Source organism: Macroventuria anomochaeta (genome assembly GCF_010093625.1).
Source record: "Macroventuria anomochaeta strain CBS 525.71 unplaced genomic scaffold BU25scaffold_15, whole genome shotgun sequence".
NCBI classification, from domain to species: Eukaryota; Fungi; Ascomycota; class Dothideomycetes; order Pleosporales; family Didymellaceae; genus Macroventuria; species Macroventuria anomochaeta.
In genome coordinates, this window is record NW_022985376.1 from 58,901 (window position 1) to 77,196 (window position 18,296).

Consider the following 18,296-nt stretch of genomic DNA (forward strand, 5'->3'; position numbering starts at 1 on the left):
CTGATGCGGAAAGTACCTTTCACTCCAAGGCTCCACATGTTCGTCCGCTTGGCCAGCGACCCGTTCTGAACCATTATTGAAAGTAGTTCTGTGCATTGGCAATGTCTAATTTGAGGTTTGAGAAAGGGGAATGACATGATGGTTGGGCGTCTCCAAAATAGAGACGAATAGATTTGTGGACTGTCATGGTAATGCAGGTGTGCAAATGTCAAGGAAAGGCCGTCTCTGTATTCTATCGTAATGTATGAGCGTGGAAGTAGCCATTACTTTCTACCGCCCTTTATATGAGTCGTTGTTTGGAATCCCTGGAGCTCTGTTCCATCCAACTCTTTGTATTTCGACCTTGGTGTCGACCTGCACTTCCATAACATCCATTCCCTTCCAATAACTTAGATCATTGGTAGCCCTCTCATCGCTATCAAGTCTCGCCTTTCCAGACCTGAAGTCAGTCCTAAGCATTTCGGACGAAGAGCGAACAGACGCACGCTTGACTTGTTCGAAGAATCCTTGAGTTCCACCTCATCCGGCTCGACGTTTGTGACGGTCGCGCATATATGGCTGCGCTGATGCCTCGAAAGATTTCCGTAGTTGGAACTGTAGCCATAGCGCGGCATGCGAGACTGCCCGGTAATGTAGGAGTTGGTGTGGTCGCGCAGGAAGCGGATGTGCTCGCGCATCAGAGGCCAAATGTGTTGGTTTCATCCAGCAGTTTCCATCTCGTGTTCAAACAGCTTGTCTTGCTTGTTGTCTTAGATACAACAAGCACCTTTGTTTCTTCTTGTTTCTTGTTGCCTATAGATAGACAGCATTCTGCTCTTAAATAGAATCATCTAATTCATCTCTATCTTTGCACTCAGTGCTGGTTCAACAAAATGCCGGGCAGGTTGGCTACGTAGACGGCAACTGAGGCTTTGCGTGTGTACCAGAGCATGCACGTGTTGTCGTATACGTCAGACAGGTTGTAGACTTTGGTGAGGATTGATGCGATAATCTGTAGGCTTCGTCAGTGGCTGTTGGAAGTAGCGGATGTGGGGAATCGAACGTACGACAAACATGCCCATGCTGAACAGCTACTCCTACGCCAATCTTTTGCTTGGTCGGCAAAGACAACGACATGACCACGGGAACTGGGACGGCGATGATCAAGACATCGCTGCTAAGGTTGCATTTTGCTTGAACGATCGCGAAGTGTTCAAGTGTGGTGCACTGAGGATTTGAGACAGGTACAGCCCAGTAGCCGCTGAACGGCATGCAGGCAGTGAAGAAGGCGACTTGCACAGCCACCCAGCCAATAACGACGTATATAACAACAATCTTGATCCACTTGATATGTGTTGTTCCTGATGTCATGCGGGCAAACAAAAGCAGCATACAAGCCTTGAGGACTCATATAACATTCAACATGCACTGTAAAACCATCAGCCATGCAAGACGCCAGCCTGGAATCACGATTTGGGTTCCCTTGGTGCGCTCCTGTATCTCCTCTTGTGTGAAAGTAGAGAACTGTTCTGGAGGAAACAGGTTGCTTCCTCCACCTTGTGCGATAACGTTTAGGCATACGATCAATCCCGTATAGAATAGTGATACAGCCGTTAACACCAACCAGTTATCTATTGCGAACTGGAAAAGACTCTGGACTCTTCTCCATCGTGCAATACTGCGCACTCAGTGTTAGTTCTGGGGACAGATCGTGGTCTAGGTAAACTTACGTTCGAACGCCTATCCTGAACATTCCAACGCCATAGAGTATCCAAGACTGACTCGCCAGTTCCTATTAAAAAGCCACGCCGAAGCCCTGACCAGCCATTCCTGTTGATCTAGCAGGAGGGAGCGGTGTCGGTAAAGTCCTTCAAAGGAAAAGATGAGAGGGTATGAACCAAGCTCGAGTGCCGATCATGAATGTTTTCGAAGATACGAAGCAATGACCCTGCCCTGATACTGAGGACCCAAGATAAGGATAGAAGCGTGAAGATACCCGAGGTGTCGCTGTAAAATGCACTCAAAAGTTTCAATCAGATCTACAACGCTCGAAGACTCTTGGTAAAACGTGAGTTGGACATGTATATCAACCAGTAGATTGGCCATCTTTGGGTGAGCAACCCTCCCACTGAGCCTCCAATGAGCCTCCAATACCTGCCATGTTAGTCTCCGGTCGGCAGATAGCTTCATTCGTCGGTTATTACCAATATGCACCCGTGCATGACATTGTGCGAGGAATAAGGCCGAAGACAATCGCATGTAGCCTAGGTTGAATGATCATGGCCAGGACAAGAGACAAAAGAGCCCTAGGGTCGTGCCGAGAAGCTTAGTGGAGTGAAAAAGAACCATGAGACGCTGTGGACGCGGGATGAGATCTGCCGGGTTGGCACCGTGGGCGACGGGAGGTTTGTCCGCAACCGCACGCCTTCAGCCAAACGGTAGATTTTATGGAAGAGGAAGGATCGTCATATGGTACGGCGCAGCCAATTGAATGTACGATGTCCATACGGTCGGAGTAGCCTGACAGTAGCAAGCTGTCCAAAGTTTTGCATTCCACCTACATCTTTACCTTAAAACCCCTACATGCACACAGGCACCGAGGCAGGGCACGGTGGTGGTGGCTGACGGAGAGATGAGGTATTCAGGGTACATCGTCCAGGTACCATCGAGATACGTCGCAGGTGGGATGGCGACGAGCCTATTGGACCGCAAAGCTCCGTCCGCAAGGTGCTTACCCCCAATGCAGCGGTATGATGTCCGGGGGACTGGGCCTGAGCCCTCACCATCCCTTGTACTCTGACTGAACCCAACCTCCTGTATGTACAACTTTGCATTACCAGTGGAGCTACTGCTCCACTCGTCCTCCATAGTCTCAGACTCACATAGGACGTTAAATCAATCAATCAATCAATCAATCGATGTCCGGGGGACTGTCTGTTTCAAACGCGAGGACTTCGGCAGCTCGACGGTGAGTGAATAAAAAGGAAAATCAACGACAGGCAACAACAGGAAACGCCAAGGCGCCTCGCGTGTTATGCCTTTTATGCCACTTCACGAGTCCCGGAGCCATGGGTCGTGACGGGAGCTAACTAGAAGAAGCGGCTCCGAGGCGAGCCGTAGTCGACAACAAACTTCAGATATATTGCAAAGTTGTGCTGATATGCTACGTATGCGCAGATTACATGTCACTAGTGGACGCCTGAGATCAAGGCAATGCAAAATTGAGAACATTGCACCATTGAACCACCGGAGGAATGCAAGAAATTATCAAATTTGGAAAACGCCAGATCGCTATGGATACGCTAAATCGCTCAATAAATGCAAATGTTGATCTCACCAGGAAAGAGGTGCAGCAAGACATCTTCTAAAGCCCCCAACTTCCCTTCCTCACAGCGACACCATGGCTTTCGATAGAGGGCTGCTCGCTCATCTTGGGGTGCTGCCTAGCCCATTCCTGGATGTAGGTGCGGAGAGCCCGCCAGCGCGTGCATGTCTCTTCTGTAATTTCGGCGTCTTTGAGGTTGCCGTCCTTGCCTAGGCGAATGTAGCCTCGAGACTTCGCGAGGTGGTCTTCTTGCCTTAGCTCAGAGACGGGGATGCCAGAGATCTTGGACAGTTCCGGGTCAAAAGGCTGCGCCATAGACGGATAACCTAACGACAGGTAGTTGTAGACCTGAGTGACGAAATTGTCGCCGAACTCTTCCTCGATGGTCTGTTCGATTGCGAGTTTCTCATCGACGTTGCCAAAGTCGGTCGACGAGGTTGGTGATGTAGGTGGCAACAAACTCATGCTCATAACTGGAGATGGATTTGGTGACGTGGGGTTTGCCTTCTCGTGTCTGGGTGTCAGGATGCCGGTAGGTCCCCGTGGAGACTTGTCACCACCATTGACACACATTCCACCCCACAACCCATGAGTACTGGACGCTCGGCTATTGGCAGTAGACCAAAGGGATGGTGTCGTGCTCGTTTGCTTGCCGTTGCCTTTGCCACACCACAAACTCTCCTTTCCGTCTTCAGCAGCCTTGCTTTGCTCGGACAAGTAGCACATCGCTGTGCGTACTGCATCGCATCCTTGAGTGGGATCGAAACGTGCTGGCTCGGGAGAGGCGCACCTCGGGAACTTTATGTTCTTCCCGAGCATGGGAGGACGCGCGCCCTTTCGCATAGGCTCAACTTCGCGGTCTTGAGCTATCTTCTTAGCAGTCGATGCATCAAGGAATCCAGCTGGGTTACCGAAGGGGTTAAATGCAGGTTTCGGGGTCTCTGCATCTTTCTTCGACTGAACAGCTTGCCTCTGTAGCTTTCGCTTCTCATAGTCCTGCATATCCTGGTATTCTCGCATGGCCTTCAAGTCCCAGTTGACTTCGCTGTAAGACGAACCTCGTCTGTCTTGCGTCTCACCGTCGTCTGTCTCGTGATCTATGAAATGATCGACAGGCTCATGGAAGTCGTCGTTAGGAAAGGCGGCCATAGCTTGTTCGCGCAGTTGTCTCTCGGCAGCTTTAGCGGCAAGGGCAAGCACGTACCCAGAAGAACTGCCGTCAACGCTTTCTCTTCTTCGTGTAGCTTCCTTGTACATGAAAGAGTGGTCGGAGACTATTGAAGGTGATGTAGAAGGTGACGGAGGGCTCGACTCTCCTGATTCAGAGGATTCGATGGGCTCCAAATCTGGAACACGGAACGAGTGTTGCGAGCACGAAAACCACGATCTCCGTCTCGATGGAGGCAGTTCCGAGCGTTGAATCTCTAAGAACAGCGGATTTTGCGTAAGATCTATAGTCGGTGTGTTGTTTGGTGGTATCGGTGAGATGCCCAAAATCCGGGCCTTCCTGACACTGATAGCGCTGCACTCGGGTGTTGCCTCTGTCTTATCAGAAGGAAGAAGCGCCGGGGTGGCATCGCCTGCTCTGCGTGATCTCTGCGCGCTCTCTACCAATTGTGGCGTAAACTTCCTTGGGCTGGGTGGTTGCTTTTTGTTGCCTCTTGTTGTTGTCTCTAGTGGCTCAGGCTTAAACCTACGAGGGGAAGTCTTCTCGTCCCACTCCTCAGCGAACTTCCGGCGACTGTTTTTACTTGATGATGTGGTTGTCTCTACAGGCTCCGGTGCGAAACGGCGGACTTTCTTCTGTGTTGTCTCAATAGGCTCGGGTGCGAATTTACGATTCGTCGATTGTGTGGTCTCGATTGGCTGAGGAGCGAACTTGCGATTTGTTCTTTGTGTGGTTTCAGTTGGCTCCGGGGCGAACGTGCGGTTAGTCTTTGTTGTGGTTTCTACAGGTTCAGGCGCGAATCTACGATTCGATCTTTGCGTAGTTTCTGTTGGCTCTGGTGCAAATTTACGATTCGTCTTGGTTGTAGTTTCGACAGGTTCCGGGGCGAACTTGCGATTGGTTCTCTGCGTTGTCTCGGTAGGTTCGGGGGCAAACTTGCGGTTGCTTTTGGTTGTCGTCTCAACTGGCTCAGGAGCGAACCTCCTTGGAGGTTTGGAGGTCCATTCATCCGACTCTTTCTTTCGCTCCTTGGAGCTTGAGGTAGTAGTCTCGATAGGCTCCACCTTGAATCGTCTGGGAGGTGCTACAGATGCCATGGTGTACAAGGTCCAGACCCCTGGGTGATGTAGTATCCTTATACGTTCTTGTAAAACAGAGGCCCAGGTTCACTGACTTGAGTGGTGTTGCCAATCGCAGCGATGCCGTCGTTCGCACGGGTAGACTAGTGCCACGCCAGAGCTGCAGGTTTGACGTGCGGGTGCGCACTCTCGATGCGGGGACGCCCAAAAATCGGGATTTTACGGGAGCATGCAATTATTTCCTGTAAAGCGCACTCGATCCGAATTCGAGCACTGTGGTTTTCCGGAATGGCTCAGGCTGTATCTCAGTGTTCAAACCGAACCTGCATATAACCTGCAGTAGATACCCGTTCCTCCACACTGCAAATGACCTAATCGTAATGTGGTCGCGTGTTCGACGGTCGAAGTAGGCTGTGTGGGAAGTTCAGGGATAGCTGACGGGATCTATCAAGGTGTCAGAGCGCATTCACGTGCCAATTGGATCGCGACTCACCAGCCCTCGGAAACCAATAACCGCACTGCCAAAGACTTGTCGAACTCGTACTGCGGAAGGCCTTTAAACGAGCTGCTTTCCGGAAACATGTGAGATCGAACGATGTCGAGCTATGGGTTTGACATGCAGCGACAGAATGACGTAGCCAATGTGGAGCGAGCGTGGAGAGCCTCAGTGCGAACCACGGTTGAGTGAATGTCAGGTCGACGGTGACAGGAGCGTGGGAGGCCGAATGTTGCTTTTGACAGCTGGAATCAAGAGATCGTGGCTTTTTTGAGATTCGGGGCTGTTGCGCCGAGTATATGAACTGATATGGGCTGGTGATGTTTCTTGTTGGGCTAAGGGATTGCGCTGGGATCAGATCTTGAACGATCCGCGGGCCTCTTTCCAGGCAGGCCCAGTGAGGTCGATGGGCTAAGATTGGGCTGTCAATGCTCGCTCACCGCAACTGCGACAAATATATATGTTTTCTAAGTTCAATCCAATAGCAAAAGGGGACGTCTAAGGGTGAGAGAACCGAAGCTGCATGCGTGCATTCATCAAAAGTTTGCGCTGCATGGCCAAGGGCACACAACTCAACCTTCAATTCACAACCTTACACAAAGCCACAGTCAGCAAACATCGAATTGACTAGCGCCTGGTTCGCTGGAGCGGAGAACGGTCTTGTGGATCCGTGGCAATGACTCTAGATCAACAATTCCTGGAGACTCGAAATGTTGGAGAAAACTTCGTTGGGGGATCTGCAAATCTGCAGTCGGTTGCAGCTCCGCGCCTCGACAGGGTCTGGATGCGCAGTTCTTCTGAACATCGCTCGTGATTCGGTACCCCTTTACCACCCACGATGTTGATACGGCCATCAGCTCGAAGGACACGCAATGTTTAGCAGCAGGAGCCAGCCCAGGGCCCCACACCACGAAACCTAGGATAAAGCCTCAACGCCCAGGTTCCACACTAGGAAACGCCTCGACACCAGGGAGCGTAGTTGTGTCAGTTCCACACTGAAAAGCAAGGCTCTTGATATCGTGATGCGGGTGAAATAGGGTTGTTGCGGATCATCATCCGAGCCCTCCACACAGCACATGTTTGGCTGAGAGCGCGCCCGCGGCAGTTCCTTCCCGCGGGAGTGGGATGGCACATTCCAGCAACGAATGAACAACAACACGAACACCAATCGCGTCACCCGCGATGCTTCATGACCACAAGCTTCCGGTTCCCCACAAAATTATCGTCGGCCTGATCATGCGACACGGCTCGAGATGCAGCAGCACAGGCATGGCTCCCGGGCGCATCCACCTCTGCTAACAGCTGCACGCCCACTCACTGTGTGAAAGAGATTGCAGTGCTCTTGTTTGCATGAGATCTTGCAAAGACCACGACTGCAGCATGAGAGAAAGATCATGTGATAGTGAGGAGTATGTATATGGTTCGGACTGAGCTTACGTGTGATCAGTACACGAAGGACTCCAAATTCCAGAACGCCAGTATACCAGCTATGCAATACAATCTGCCGACCTATCCTCGAACGCCCGAAATCCATATGCATGCCACAGAACTAACGATGGAGAAGTAATAGATACAACGTCGTACAATGAAAGAGTCCTACTATGCGGATTCCTCCTGCTCCAAGTCCGGGACAGATTCCTCATCCGGGACCAACAAATGCTCAACTGCTTTTCCACGCGCATGCTGATACTCTGCGCTCAATCGAAGAGGTGTGAAGATATACACCGGTTGGACATCCTCAAGCCAAGTCTTTTCTGCGATTACGTGCAACCACTCACCGATGCCTGGACCTGGGGAAACCATCTGCACGTTCGCACGACCTGGGACTGCGTTACTCTGATTCTCCAGGCTTGAATCTTGGTCCAACAGGCCTTCTGTTATGTCCTCGTAGCCGTCGTGTAGCGGCGAGTGAATGGATACTTCCTCCAAGCCAACCGATGGCTCGCCAATCTGCAGGTTCTCCAGCCTGCCGAGGAGCAACACGATTTCCTGGTACGGCGAGGGACGTGGAGACAAGATTTCGTGGGATGTGCGACCGGGACCACGTCCACGAAGATCGTGGTAGTGTGTCTGCTCCTCAGGTGAAGAGTCTCCCTCGTCATCAGAGTGATTCGAGTCGTTTGCCGTCTCGCTATCACTCATCCATCCATTGTCGTCGCCATTGCCGTGTCCGGCGCAGCCACATCCACAGCCGCAACGACAACCGCAAATGGTCTCGTTCAGCTGTGGTGACATGTGCGGAGACACTATCATGGGTCTGACTTCGCTCATGGACATGAGGCTCTCGTAACTTTGATCCATTGCGATAGGCTTAAAGCACAACTGATCAGCGTTGTCTCCATATAAGAAGGTCTTCGAAATTTGGCCCAGCAAGGCAACAATTGGGCCAATGAACTGGGCAAGGTTATGGGCGTACCTCAATGGAGAATGGTGAGTATGCACGAACACCAATAGTGCGGTGGTCCGCCAGGCTACCCTTGCTAGAGCGGTAGTCTGTCGCTGTTCAATGTGGCTAGAGAGCCAACGCAGATCAATGCCGCTGGTAAGGTGGACCACTAAGAGTACAGAGTGTTGCTAAAAGGTAAGGGAAGTTGGTCGAGAAGGTGGGAAAGTTTGATACTGACTATCTACACAGCTTTATGGATCGTGAAAGGAGGGGTACGGAGCACCTCAGCATACGTACAAAGTCCTGTGACCGCGACCCTTAACGGAAAGGAAGAACAGCTCACGATTGCCCTACAGATCTGCAGAGCCGCATCCCATTCGCTAATTGAACTTCAATCAAGCTCCATTGGCCCCGAAGTTTTGACTCAGACCATTGTCTACACCAACGAGGTCATCGTCATCTCTGCCTTAGGTTCCGTATGGACGATCATGGAATTTTATAGCGACCGACACCGCAACGGCGTTAGTACACGCGCTGAACCATGTGTATCCACCAAAAGCAAATCATGTACAGCCGCTACAAGCCGTTGTCACTACTTAACCTTACATCTCAGCTATCATGCCTCACGTGGAGCGGGATGTCAAATATTTTCGTCATTGCACCGCCTTATTGGAGGCGACCCGTCCCATCCCACGAGCCGTTCAGCCCTATGATGTAAGGTGCCTATTTTATCCCATGTTACCCCACACATCAACATACAACACCACGTCGATCACAAGATTGCGGAACGAATAACTCGAACCAGGTCACCGGTCGCTACCTTAACTACCAGATAGACAAGGCAAAAAACATTCCGGTCAGTCTTCTCATACAACCGACACGCAGCCTTATGCAGGATAAATTGCATATGGCAAGCAGCTGCTTGCACCTCGGCTGCAAGGTCACCATCGTACATCACGATTGGACACTTCACTTCATGTGATTCGAATTCGATGTAGGCTCCATGCGAACACAACGTTTACCGTCACTGACCATTTACCCTATTCTCCGTAGCCGCTTCCCTATCCACCTGACAAGCGGCAGGTGGATCGGCTGGTAATGTAGCATACAGTAGCTTTGCAACGATGAAGAACACGTGACATTATCTATGGGTATCTCTAGCGCCAGTCTACTGTGTACTGTACAAATGAAACTATAGCTCATCGAACTTACGCAATAGCACATCATCTACTTCGGCAGACGACTTAGCGGATGGCGTCTGTAGCCGAATCGTTGGTACTGATGTTGCTAGCTCCAGTATATCCTCCTTTGCCATCTTCGGTATCGGAGCTTCCCGAATCTTAGCCTCGACAGCAGTGTCAAGTGTGGGCTCGGGGTTCATCTCGACGTGCGTAGGTTTGAGGTGATGGAGGACGACCAGTATCACAACGAGCGAGATGATGGAGATTACTATGCACCCAAACCACTGCCACCAGCCTGCAAACAACGTTAGCACGTGCAACTCCAGATGGATTGTCTTGTGACATACGATTCGTGTCAGCCTCCCACTGAGCCTCACTCCTCGCCCTCCTATCAACCTTCTCCTTTACCTCCGTCAACCTCGCTGTCAGCGCATCCGCCTTCTCCTTGCCCACCCTTATCCTCTCCTCCAGCACAGCGACCTGCTTCTGCTGCACATCGAAGTTGTCTGAGTTCTCGAACTGGCCTTTCACGTCGTTGAGCAGGTCTTGCGCGTCAGTCTCGAAGTTGCCGTGGAGTTCTTTCGTAAGTCCGGAGAGTTCCTGTAGTGTGCCGATTGTTTGGCGTAGGGTGGAGACTTTTTCGAGGATTGAGTAGTAGGTGTCGTCTAGTCGGCGGGAGGTTTTGAGGGATTGGTCGGAGAGGGATTGGAGGGCGGCGCGGAGGTCTCTGTATTTTGTGTTAGAGCCTATAGCTATAAGCTTTGCATTGAAGTGATGCGCGCCTTTCCCTAGCTTCGACCCGTTTGGCTTCTCGCTCAATCTCCTCTGGGCGGAGTGGTCGCGGTGGTGGTATCGTGAGTCCCACATCTTCGCCTGTCTTCTGCTGCTCGCCGCTCTCACCCCTCGCTGGGCTTCGTCGACGACTGCGACTGCGACTGTGACTCGGCGAATTCTCCTTGCTACCTCGTGCCTGCTTCAGCAGATCGCCAAAGCTCGTCGGTGGCTGCAGCGCAGACTGTACGACCTCCTTCGCATGGTGTCGCGTGGAGCTATGGCGGCGGTGCTCGTCGTGATGGTGGTGGTGTCGGTGCGAGGACTTGTGCTTGTGCAGATGCGATCTCCTGCTGCTGGAGTCCGGATCCGAGCTCACACGGACAGACGGTCGGGATTCGCGATCATAGACATTGGGGCGCAGAGGCCGCGCGTAACCTGAGTGCAGGTGGAGATTGTCCATATGGACATTGTGGTGGTGAGGGCTGGTGCGAGCTTGAGAGATGCTAGGTACTGGAGGCGCGGCTGTCGTCACTTGCACCCTAAGCTTTGCGCTAAGCGAGTACTGTAGATGTGGCACCTGATCATCAAATGTTGTACAAACCAGCAGTGTACGGATTTGTACTCAAACGCGTACATAGCAGAATATATGCACTGTTATCGTCTTGATTATCGTATTCTTGGTATCCATAAGTACTGCGAGATGCTGTCCTACAATGAACCAGCCTGAATTTGCCAACATTGAATCTTTCCGCGAGATTTCCTTTAACGCCGTAGACTATGCATGCTTGATGCGCCCACTCTCGAGAGCTTTGGCTCTGGTATCTGAATCTCCTCACTTGCTACCTCTCTGTGCTAAGCGTAGCGATCGAGGCTGCCGTTCTCCTTCGAATCGACGTTTCATTCAGGATCGCAGGAGGAAGGCGCGCACAGCTCGTTCGTTCGTCCATGTTCCACGTGCCTTCTCTACGACTTCAACATGGCATTGCGCTTCTCCCTCCTCTTGAGACGCTCGACGCGCTTCTTGTGCATCTTCTCCTCCATCTTCTGGAATCGTTCCTTCTCCTCCTTCGCTGCGCGCTTCTCACGGATTCGGTCGACCTGCTGCTGCTTTGCTGCTGCTTTCTCGTCCTTCAGCTCCTTCTCCTTTGCCTTGACTGCGGCGAGCGCTTTCCTCTCCGCTGTGCGCTTCTCGAATGATGTCTGGTTTGCGCGAGGCCGGAAGGCGCTCTTGTTGTCGTGCCATTGCTTGCCTGAATGTGCGGTCAGTCTCTTGTACTCTTGGAACCACACTGAGTGTAACCTACCATTCTTCTTCAGTCCCTTTACGGCAGCCGTGGCCGGCGCGGCAGGCGCCTCTGTTGCTACTGCTTCTGACATATCGTGACTTTGGTGGTGGTGTTGGACCGAAATTCACGATCCCCAAGTCTCGAACGCGCCCCAGCGAAAATAATCTGAGCCGATATCGATAAAGCGCCCGAGTCCTACGCTAGGCCTCCTTCGTGCTCGCTCCGTTCTGGTGGGGCAACCCATGGACCCGAAGCTTCGACAGGGTGCAAACCAAAGGATCAGATAACTCGTTATCAGATCTTGAGGGGCGCAGTGCTAGGAGTTTGGATGAGCCATTTGCTCGTCAACGATCTAGTCTTTCACACTGCATATCTCAGCCACGCGCTGTGCGCCATTTCCGCTCTTTGCAGCTTGTGTACTCATGCAGGGTTCTCACAAGGCTAATTGAAAATTTCGTCACGCCTTTACACATTTGCACGATATTGGGTGCCGATTGCCTTGGGTGCATTCACCACCACCCCGTTACAGAACCCACCCCGCGGCCCGCTGCAGATTTGAGGCCTTAGTCGCCCTGTGCTACGTCGTGCACACGACTCCTTCTCCACTCACGAAATCACATAATACCGTGCCCGCGCTCATGGGATTGACAGCTTGAGCAGCCACCTCTCGCCCTCCTCACCGCCTACGATTACTGCTTCGTACAGTACCATGCTCACTGCTTCATGACATAGCTTTGACCAATATATCCTGTATACACATACATACGAATCAATAGCACCAGCACACCCATGGAATTACACGAGAGTCCGGTGTCGGTGGTGGGGGCAAGAGGTGGATTCAACAAACCAGTCATGGTGGAGGAAGTACGTCCCACAGCCATCACAAACGCCAGTGGGCAAGGAGAAGAGGCCTTGAAGGATGTTGTGTGCGGCTCAGTTGCAGGTATTGTTGGCAAATACATCGAGTACCCATTCGACACAGTCAAGGTTCGCCTGCAGTCACAGCCAGCGACGTTACCGCTGCGGTACAACGGGCCATTGGACTGCTTCAAGAAGTCGCTGCAGCGAGATGGGTTCCTCGGCATATATAGGGGCATAAGCGCCCCTCTGGTGGGTGCTGCTGTCGAGACAAGCACCCTGTTCTTCAGTGTAAGTTTTCCACTTGTTGAATGCTTCAATCGCGTTGAGCTGACCATCGAATAGTACCGTGTTGCTGGAGACGCCTTGAAGGCATCTGGAGTTTATCCAGAGCTGAAGAAAAATCCTGATCAAGACTTACCCTACTCAGCGATGCTCGGCTGTGGCATGGTCGCTGGAGCTATCACCTCACTCTTCCTCACGCCGATCGAGCTTGTCAAGTGCAAGGTGCAGGTACCTGTAGAGACATCGAGCGGGATCGTTGCTCGTCCAACCGTACTCAGTAGTATCGTCTCGGTCTATCGTCACCAGGGCATCCTGGGCTACTGGCACGGCCAACTTGGAACCTTCATTCGCGAGACCGGCGGCGGCGCAGCATGGTTCGGTGGCTACGAAGGCATGAAGATTGTCTTCAAAAAGGTGAACGGATCATCCAGCGAGGATCTGCCCATCTGGCAGCGCATGGCCTCCGGGTCCATCGCTGGCGCGGCGTACAACTTCGCGTTCTACCCCGCAGACACCATCAAGTCGCGCATGCAGACAGAGGATGTGGGCAAGCTGACTGGCGGCCGTTCCACTTTCGGCGCGGTTGGCAAAGCGCTGTGGAGAGACCATGGCATCAAGGGCATGTATCGCGGGTGCGGTATCACAGTGGCTCGCTCGATACCCAGTTCTGCGTTTATTTTCACAGTGTACGAGGAGTTGAAGAAGCATTGGCCAGAGAGACGGGTCGATTGAGGTACCATACAGTATCATTTTGGGCGTAACGAGTTGTTTACTGTTGCGCGATACCCTATAGAGGCATTGGGTAGCAAACGGCGTTGGATGGAGTTCGCAAAAGCATATTACGAAGCGATATGATGTAGTTATTACATATCTCAGAGCCAGCTAGATCAAGTACTCACATGGAATTGATTCATCTTCCTCGTTATTGCATAGTAGAACTACGAGCATGTGAACATGCATCAGGATCTCACATGTTGACAACCCTTGTCACTTTTAGCGCGATCTGGGGCATCCATCCAATGTGGGGAAGCTTTCGCCGATAATGTGATGCTATGCCGAGGCCAAATGCTAATCGACCGCACCCAGCTCGATAGCCGGTTGTTTCGCTCAAGCTTGCGACTCAGTCAAATGTACCACACTTTACTCTTCCACCGTTTCTTCACTTCTCGCTCCTTTCGACCCTGACGTTGTTGCTCTGACGAGGTGTGATTGAAGGAGGCAGCAGCGCGTCATCTGCGCGTACCGAGGCACAACAGAGCCTGTCTCTGACCACGAGACATGGACAAATTACATGCGCTCGAGGTCTGGAAGCGCACAATACAATAGAAAATGTGGTTACTGATGTTCTATAGTCTGCGCTCGAGAAGATCGTCCTCGACCCCAAGTACCATGACATCCTCACACTGGTAAAAGGTGTACGGAATGGCATCGTCTACGGAGCCAAAGTGCGCTTCCCGCACGCACTCGTGTATGTCTTCACCACCTCACTTTGAATGCAGAAGCTAACAAGACCTTAGCATGATCTTCCTCTTCCGTTCAGGAACGTACGTCACCCTCAATCCTCTACCCTATACCTCCCTCAAACCCAGCGACTGACAGCACCAGGTTACGTTCGAAATGCACACTCGTCTACAAAGCGACACGGCAACATGCCCGCAACCTCGGTCTCTTTGCCCTCGTATACAAAACCACCATGCTGTTCCTCCGCCACACCTCACCCACCGGCAAAGAGCGCCACTACGACTCCTTCCTCGCCGGTCTTCTCGGCGGCTACACAGTCTTCGGGCGCACAATCCACAACTCGGTCTCCCAGCAGATCGTTATATACGTCTTTGCGCGCGTGTGCTTAGCGCTGGCGAAACTCGCTGTGCAGCCGAGACATGTTGCTGGGACGCCGGGCGGTGGAGGCGGCTGGGAGTTGTTTGGGGATGGAGAGATGAGGAGGAGTTTAGTCAGGAACGGATGGCCGGCCTTTGCGAGTTTGAGTTGGGCGATGGTGATGTATTTGTTTAGGTGGTATCCGGAGAGTGTGCAGAGCAGTCTGAGGAGTAGTATGAGCTACATGTGGATATTCCCAATTCTTTGGTTGGGAAGATTTGCTAACGAGGAGCAGTTATGTGCAGTCAGATCATTGGGACTCCCTACGGACGTTGATATGGCACAACAGATGAGCGTTGCTGTCAGGCGCTGGGCGTTGAGTGAAGACGTACACACGACTGGGCGCGTACTCGATAGAGCGAGAATAGGCATAGGCGAATCGGTCTACCTCACACAGGAACGCAACATGGTAACTACAATAAAGGCGGTTACAAAGCAGGAGCTGATCTAGGCATGTATAGCGACTGAGTGACCTGTCTTGGTATTCTACGCTGATTCCTAGGGCTGAGCCTTCCAAAATTGGTAAATGGTAAATGGTAAAACAAGAAAGTCTGGTTCCTCTGAGAGTTTGTTGGCTACTTCCACACCTTAGCAATTTACGCCCGGCAGGTGAGGCTGAAGTGGGTAGTTGCCGTCCGCGAGTACACCTGCAATTGCTGGAACTTGCACAGTACGAAAACCTCAACGGACTCTGTATTCACATCTCTTCTTGAGCTACACGTCTTACTGGTGCACCGTGCTGCAGCGCACTCAGCCGTTACTTCCTCCTACTATATGCAGTAAACGATGGGATCACCCCTCCCAGAAGCACAGCCTTGTGAAGGTAGCGCCTCTCGTGCATACTTTAGGCCCCCTCCTCACATTAGTCTGTTCCATGCCACCACCTCATCACCAATGGACTGGTGAGCAAGGCAAATTAGGAGCTTGTGTCAGTATTCAGGGGTGTCGCACCTGCTAGTTCGTCACAGACGGATCGGCAGTGTCCAACAGGGATTCAACTTATCAAGGAGCTGGAAACTCGACATGACTCTAAATCCCTCACTCGAGACAAGAGCAGCCTGGCATGACCAACGATCTACAGATGGCGCCGTCCTGAGGATCGGACACTCCACTCAAACAATCTTAAGACAAGCTCGAGATTACAGAGGTCACACACGAGCGAAGGGTACAACCTGCAATCATCGCTCGGATTGGTCGTTATTCCATCGGCGCCCTCGTCATCGGAACGCTATCGATTCTTATTTCCTTCTGCTTCATCTCATTCCTGTGGTGGAGTGACAGCAGCAACGAGACATGGCGACGGATCATGGCGAACGGATGGGCGACACGATCTGTTACACTGGCCGCATGTCATTCGCTCTTCGATTGCAGCTCAAGCCCTGGTAGCCTCAGCTATGCCAGCGGCTCTCGCGCTTCGGTGGCGGCAGGTCAGATTACCGGACGCCGCTGCTGTCTCACTCCTTCGTTGTGCGAACTCAGGCCCCTCATCACTGGTATTCTCGTTGCTTAGAAAACATATGCAAGTCCCACCTACAGCAGGCGTGCTTGCAATCTCCTCGCGTTGACCACAGCCCTTGTAAATATAACCTCGACAGCATTGCTCTCTGATCTAAGGCTGGACGTCCTTCCCGGAAATTCTGGAATAGTCCATTCTGTCAGCCCGTACTTTCACTACGTCCTGTTCTCAGAGCCTCTGCGCCTTCCCTATATGAGTTAGCGCCCGCTCGCTTCACTGTATAGATAAACACCACCATAGGTAGTACTAATCCACACGATTCTGCTCACTTTCTGCCCTTTGAGACATTCCCTGTTTGGACCAACCTCCTGGCGGACAGATTGACTGGAACTCTTGAAACCGAGTCATTTCGGAGGTATAGGCTGGATCCATTTCCAGCTTTCGTTGAGCTTTCCCAGCCTCCTATCGTTCTGCCGCGGGTGTACGATGCTGGTCTACAAGTGAGGGAATTCCTTCCGATCGCCGAACCTGAGCGTCGCTCGCTCATTCGCGCGTTCTCTGGTACGGCTAGTGGGCTGTTCCTGCGAACCAAATGTGTGAAGCCTCGAATCAACGCAACATGGTGGCAGGAGTCGCAGTTCAGCGGCAATCGAACAGCAGATTTGGACCAAGCTGAAGCTGCCGGTCTCGAATTCGTGCCTAAAGTTGGTCAGTTTAGTTGCTCCTTCGGGATGGGCATTGAGATTGGCACTTGGATGTACATGTGTGGTGTCCAACGCTATCTTTTCAACTGGACCAAAATAGATGTGGATCAGATGACACGGCATGATCAATACACTACAGTCGTGAACTATATGGTCATCGGGGGAGGGCAGCTTGATGATTCCGTACTGACAGAGGACTCGAAGTGGCTACGTATACACTACCAGACCAACGACAGCTGTACACTCACGGCCAGTGCCTGCATGTCAATCTATTATGGGCAGTTGGTCAGTACGGTTTGGGCAAACGATGATTCAACCGGCAATACTATCATGCTGGGACCAGTCGCCATCACCTCTTGGTTGGACATACCCGTTATTGAGGTATCTCAAGCCCAAGTTCTTTTGAGCTTACTGAACGATACCATGATACCTGCCCTTGTCATTCATGCATATACCACAATACAATTGCTTTGCCGTACTACTACGATGTCCTGTCCTATGAGCTTGTCGACGATTCAACCAGCATACAGCTCTTCGAGAATATGAGTTTTTTTTTTTTTTTTTTTTTTTTTTTTAGAAATTGGAAACTGGAAATTGGAACTTCGGAAAAGGCAGGTTTTATGAGCGGAGTAACAGAAACATCGAGAGTTGAGTGATTTTGCATTTCGGTCAGGACGACCACGGATCGTATGGCATGCATCGCCGATTCTTGGTCAGAAGGCAGGCAGACAGAAGAGCCATCAACTTGCTTTGAGATGCGTTCGAGTCAGATGGAAAATTCCAGATTCTGCAGATAGGAAGCTAAGCATCTTAGTATACGTTTGGTAGGCCAATTCAATGGTCCTGCCATTACGAACATGATGTGCTCCATTCGCAGACAGCTGTCTTGATTTGGTCAAGTATAAGATAATGTCGAACATGGAGGTACCAGGCAGTATCTTGAGGCCCGAGGAAAGAAAGGGGACGACTGCAGGGTATCTGGATGGATAGGGGCGCCAGAAAGCATGAAAAGAACCCCTGTCCAAGTCTCAAGTTAAGATCAACTTTGAATGAGTGACTCGGACATGAATCATGGTCTCAGGCTTTTTGAAATATCCACTTCCAGATTGGCGTTTGCAAAGAGAGTAGAGTGGAGCACTGGGAGGCCTTTCAGAGCATCATAGGATCCAGAGCGAGAGGGCGGCATGATGTGAGTTGAAATGATTTTCGAAGGGTTCACATGTACCGAGTTAGGTTTTGTCAGTTCGATATGATTATTCCATGTGACTCAAGCTTCATGAAGAGGAGCGCGAAGAAGTTTGTCGCAGGACATGTGGTGTTCCTCAGGGTGATATTGAAAAGGCAAGGGCGAGGCGCGCAGCACGGCGCGACGCTGAGCATGTTTGTGGAAAAGAAAGCAGACAATCTGCCACATGAACATGAAGGTTGTTAATCTTGGATC

At 51.6% G+C, this 18,296-nt stretch overlaps 7 protein-coding genes across 7 annotated transcripts; 1 reads left to right on the forward strand and 6 right to left on the reverse strand.

Annotated features, from left to right (window-relative positions):
* Positions 1–64: 64 nt before the first annotated feature.
* Positions 65–1,812, reverse strand: BU25DRAFT_439744 (uncharacterized protein). Its single transcript, XM_033709121.1, has 6 exons — positions 1,710–1,812; positions 1,434–1,657; positions 1,054–1,385; positions 893–991; positions 519–668; positions 65–486 (listed from the first exon to the last, which is right to left on the reverse strand). The coding sequence occupies exons 1-6, from the start codon at positions 1,730–1,732 to the stop codon at positions 271–273; spliced, it is 1,044 nt and encodes a 347-aa protein (XP_033561952.1). The 5' UTR covers positions 1,733–1,812; the 3' UTR covers positions 65–270.
* Positions 1,752–2,391, reverse strand: BU25DRAFT_43794 (uncharacterized protein). Its single transcript, XM_033709037.1, has one exon. It carries the CDS (start codon positions 2,236–2,238, stop codon positions 1,894–1,896), a length of 345 nt encoding a protein of 114 aa, XP_033561953.1. The 5' UTR covers positions 2,239–2,391; the 3' UTR covers positions 1,752–1,893.
* Positions 2,392–3,343: 952 nt separating this feature from the next.
* Positions 3,344–5,569, reverse strand: BU25DRAFT_340676 (uncharacterized protein; the record flags this gene model as incomplete). The annotated part of the gene is made up of 2 exons (XM_033702821.1): positions 3,344–5,195; positions 5,409–5,569. The coding sequence occupies 2 exons, from the start codon at positions 5,567–5,569 to the stop codon at positions 3,344–3,346; spliced, it is 2,013 nt and encodes a 670-aa protein (XP_033561954.1).
* Positions 5,570–7,420: 1,851 nt separating this feature from the next.
* On the reverse strand, positions 7,421–8,359 carry BU25DRAFT_410420 (uncharacterized protein). The gene has a single exon (XM_033706284.1). The coding sequence runs from the start codon at positions 8,346–8,348 to the stop codon at positions 7,647–7,649; it is 702 nt and encodes a 233-aa protein (XP_033561955.1). The 5' UTR covers positions 8,349–8,359; the 3' UTR covers positions 7,421–7,646.
* Positions 8,360–9,625: 1,266 nt separating this feature from the next.
* BU25DRAFT_340639 (uncharacterized protein) lies at positions 9,626–10,848 on the reverse strand (the record flags this gene model as incomplete). Its single annotated transcript, XM_033702820.1, has 3 exons — positions 9,626–9,909; positions 9,962–10,373; positions 10,414–10,848. The coding sequence occupies 3 exons, from the start codon at positions 10,846–10,848 to the stop codon at positions 9,626–9,628; spliced, it is 1,131 nt and encodes a 376-aa protein (XP_033561956.1).
* A 199-nt stretch (positions 10,849–11,047) lies between these two features.
* On the reverse strand, positions 11,048–11,998 carry BU25DRAFT_490938 (uncharacterized protein). The gene is made up of 2 exons (XM_033711524.1): positions 11,693–11,998; positions 11,048–11,638 (listed from the first exon to the last, which is right to left on the reverse strand). The coding sequence occupies exons 1-2, from the start codon at positions 11,763–11,765 to the stop codon at positions 11,352–11,354; spliced, it is 360 nt and encodes a 119-aa protein (XP_033561957.1). The 5' UTR covers positions 11,766–11,998; the 3' UTR covers positions 11,048–11,351.
* Positions 11,999–12,084: 86 nt separating this feature from the next.
* On the forward strand, positions 12,085–14,988 carry BU25DRAFT_392062 (mitochondrial carrier; the record flags this gene model as incomplete). The annotated part of the gene is given in 8 exon segments (XM_033704642.1): positions 12,085–12,823; positions 12,878–13,540; positions 13,710–13,765; positions 14,043–14,151; positions 14,170–14,285; positions 14,335–14,361; positions 14,423–14,881; positions 14,931–14,988. The coding sequence occupies 8 exon segments, from the start codon at positions 12,464–12,466 to the stop codon at positions 14,986–14,988; spliced, it is 1,848 nt and encodes a 615-aa protein (XP_033561958.1). The 5' UTR covers positions 12,085–12,463.
* Between the last annotated feature and the right edge of the window lie 3,308 nt (positions 14,989–18,296).